This window comes from Diprion similis, chromosome 3 (genome assembly GCF_021155765.1).
Source record: "Diprion similis isolate iyDipSimi1 chromosome 3, iyDipSimi1.1, whole genome shotgun sequence".
Classification (NCBI taxonomy): Eukaryota; Metazoa; Arthropoda; class Insecta; order Hymenoptera; family Diprionidae; genus Diprion; species Diprion similis.
This window is the reverse complement of record NC_060107.1, coordinates 18134584-18137866: the sequence shown is the minus strand read 5'-3', so window position 1 is coordinate 18137866 and position 3283 is coordinate 18134584. Positions and strand designations below refer to the sequence as shown.

General features: G+C 33.4%; 1 protein-coding gene across 1 annotated transcript; it reads right to left on the bottom strand.

The window, feature by feature from the left end:
- Nucleotides 1–1079: 1079 nt before the first annotated feature.
- On the bottom strand, nucleotides 1080–2935 carry LOC124404706 (THAP domain-containing protein 11-like). Its single transcript, XM_046879035.1, has 4 exons — nucleotides 2808–2935; nucleotides 2530–2691; nucleotides 2225–2432; nucleotides 1080–1136 (listed from the first exon to the last, which is right to left on the bottom strand). Exons 1-4 carry the CDS (start codon nucleotides 2933–2935, stop codon nucleotides 1080–1082), a joined length of 555 nt encoding a protein of 184 aa, XP_046734991.1.
- Between the last annotated feature and the right edge of the window lie 348 nt (nucleotides 2936–3283).

Genomic DNA, 3283 nt, shown 5'->3' with positions numbered 1-3283 from the left:
GCATCAGTGATTAGTTTAAATGCTGATAATTTCGACTTTGATCATTGTAGGGAATTTGTTGGCCAGTATTTTGTGGATTATTGACTATTGGTGGTGGAAAATGGGTGTTCGGTAAAGTAAAGTTAGATGATGCTATTTGATTAGTGAAATTTCCTCTGGATGCGACTTGCTGATATTGTTGTCGTTGATTTTCAACCTTCTGTCTTTTATTACCTCGACCTCCCTGATAATTTAAAGTTCTAATTTGACCATTATTGTTATTGAATTTTTGATTATAATTTTGATATCTATTTGAACCATCTTTTTCTTCATGCGTACTATCTAAATTAGCTAAGGTTTGTAAAAGGACTTGGGTATTGGCAAAATCTACAGTGGCTAAAACGTCTCTTATTCTAAACGGCATTTGTTGTACTATCGCATAATTTACTTCATACGTTGATAACCGTGGTTCAAAATATTTTGCTTCCTTATTTTGTTTTGTGAAATAACTTTTCAATGTGACCTCCTGTGATTTATATCTACGTGCAGCCCATTTACTTTTTGCTTTAACCTGATACTGCACTGAATAAAATTCTAATTTGAAATGTCTCTTAAAATTATCATAGGTGTCACACACATCTCTATTCAAATCTAACCATACTTTAGCTCTACCTGTTAACGAATTATTAAATACCCATGCTTTCTGTGCATCTGATACATTACATACATTAAAATAATTTTCTAAATCTGATAAAAATTCTAAAGGGTTTTCATTTTCCTCGTCACTAAATTTAGGGGCTTTAATTTCCAATTGTGAACACTGAAAATGATTCATCAATCCACCTAGCAATTGAGTTGTTGTATCTACCTGTTGACTCGATGAACCTCTACGTAATTCATTTAAGGTTCTAGCTTGATTTTCTTTTTCTTTTTGCAACATGTTTATCTGCTTCGCCAACTCACTACGAGACTGGAGATCCTCCTGTTGTTTCCTAAGATCATCTTTGAGTTTTTCCAATTTCTCCTTCTCCAATCGTAATTGTATGATTTGTTCCTCCATGGCTTTGTCTATTGGAATTGACTGATTCGTCTTCCTACGTCTATGTATAGTCAACGGAGTGGTAGTAGAATACAGGCTCAGTGTTTTCGATCTCGACCTGGTAACGATTACATTAGGATTAGTCTTACCCATCAACAAGGCATGTCATACTATATCTAACAGGTCATTCCTAAAAGGTAAACAAGACTTAAGGTCTTGCCTGAACGTTTGTATATATTTTTTTTTTTTTTTTTTTTTTTAGAATTCAAAATTACACAAACAGCTAAACCAGACTCAAATTCTTGCCTGAACGTTGGGCGCCAAATGTAATTTTTATATTTAAATGTGATTTTTAAGAGCATTAAATAATAAATAAATAAATAAAGATTTACATTCTCCTTCTTAATGATTCATCCTTGATACAAATTTAATGAGAAAGGAGTAAAATAGGTATATTAAATACACAAATTCAAGTTAGTTAAAACTTACACACACATCCATCCATACAACACTCATACAGACATTTTAAAATACGCCGCATTGTCAAAGTATATATATTTTAAAGTTAAATTCAGAATGCACTTGTTTGTCAAAATTTAGATTATTCGGGTATCAAAGGGAATTCAATAAATGTTATTTCATCTAAGATACTCATGATACGAATAGTTCCATCGATGTTGGACGTTCAGCAGCAGCCTTCGAAGAGATCCACGTTGATGATGAGAACGATAACGTCCGTTAAATGTACATGGAGAATATTTGATGGTGGTTCCAAGTTTGAGGCTCACGTGTTCGAATTGAATTCGGATCTTGATATCTTCGTATCGTATCGGCATAAAATCTCATTGATGGTCGACGTTATAATTGTTGGATTTTCTTTGATACCATTATTAAACTTTGAATTGCACTTTTAGGTGTTTGAATGTCACATTAGATTGAAGTAATATAAATTGAATAAAGTTTTAACTAATTCGGAGGAATTTTGACCTCGTGGTCCGGCGTCTTCTCCAAGTGTGTCTCATTTCCTCATTTCACCTGTTCCGCCTAGCACCCAATTCTAGGTGGCTGTGTCGGAACTGTTCAAACTTCGCGTTTAGCGCACCCAGTGCCACGTGTACATTTAGGGCGCGAATAATTCAAATGATATTATCGTTACAAAGTAAAAGAATTCGATGTATTAAAATCATTTAAATGAAGTATTTCTACTTGACATTCTTGGTCCACATTTTCTTTTCCTACAATAACACTTCGATCAAATGCACTATTTTCTCCATAATTGATAATTTCATTTTGTTGATTTCCATTTTCATAACCATTGATACGTTCTTTTTGTTGCTTTAATTGTCTGCGAGGTTTTTCCACATTCAATTCATTTGATTGATCAGCCATTCTGCGTTTCATAAAACGAGCATGTCTAAAAATAAAGAATTACGTTATAAGAAACAATATAACAATATTACATTATCAGTACATCTAAATCATTCATTTTATTCATATTACTTTATTCATACCTGCTTAAAGCTTGTTTTTCATCAATTTTGTTGCGATGTTTCAAAGAAAATACAGTAGGAACATAGCTAGGGCTTAAAACAGAATCTGACTTCCTATTTCCAATAAAATGCTGGCTGCAGATAACATGACTTGGTTTTAATATCCAGTTTGATCCATCGGGGCTAGAAAAAAAATATTAAAATGAACACACTTAAGATATAGAATTGGTATGTAGTAGACAGCATCAACGCTGACAGCTGATTAATACATCCAGCTTAGTTAGGTCAAGATATCTTACTGGTTCCGCTGTACAGCAGCAATCCACAGTTTCTTTTGATCTTCTTTGTGCTTATGTTTAGGAAATTTGTAAAATTCACAAGCGCTGGTTGTGTGCGAATTTGTACAGCCAAAGACACAGCAAACCATTATAAATTAACGGAAATATTTATTAATTTATACGAGCAGTAATGGTACGCTCTGTAAAAATCCGGAACGCTTTTTAACTTTCTCGCCACCATGAGCGCCTCGATCGATTTGCTTATCCCCTCAACCTTGGTGCAGGAGGCCAATATAGATATATAAAAAAGCATATTAAGATTATAACGATACTACAGCGAAGAATCTATCAGTAAAATCATACAGTTATCCGAACCAGGAAAAATATCAATGAAAAAAAGGTTTGTAAGAATTGTTCGTACTCAACAGAAATAATCATGTGTTATGAACAGAACTTAGTATACGTCACAAGAAATGATGAAAAAACCATTGGAAACT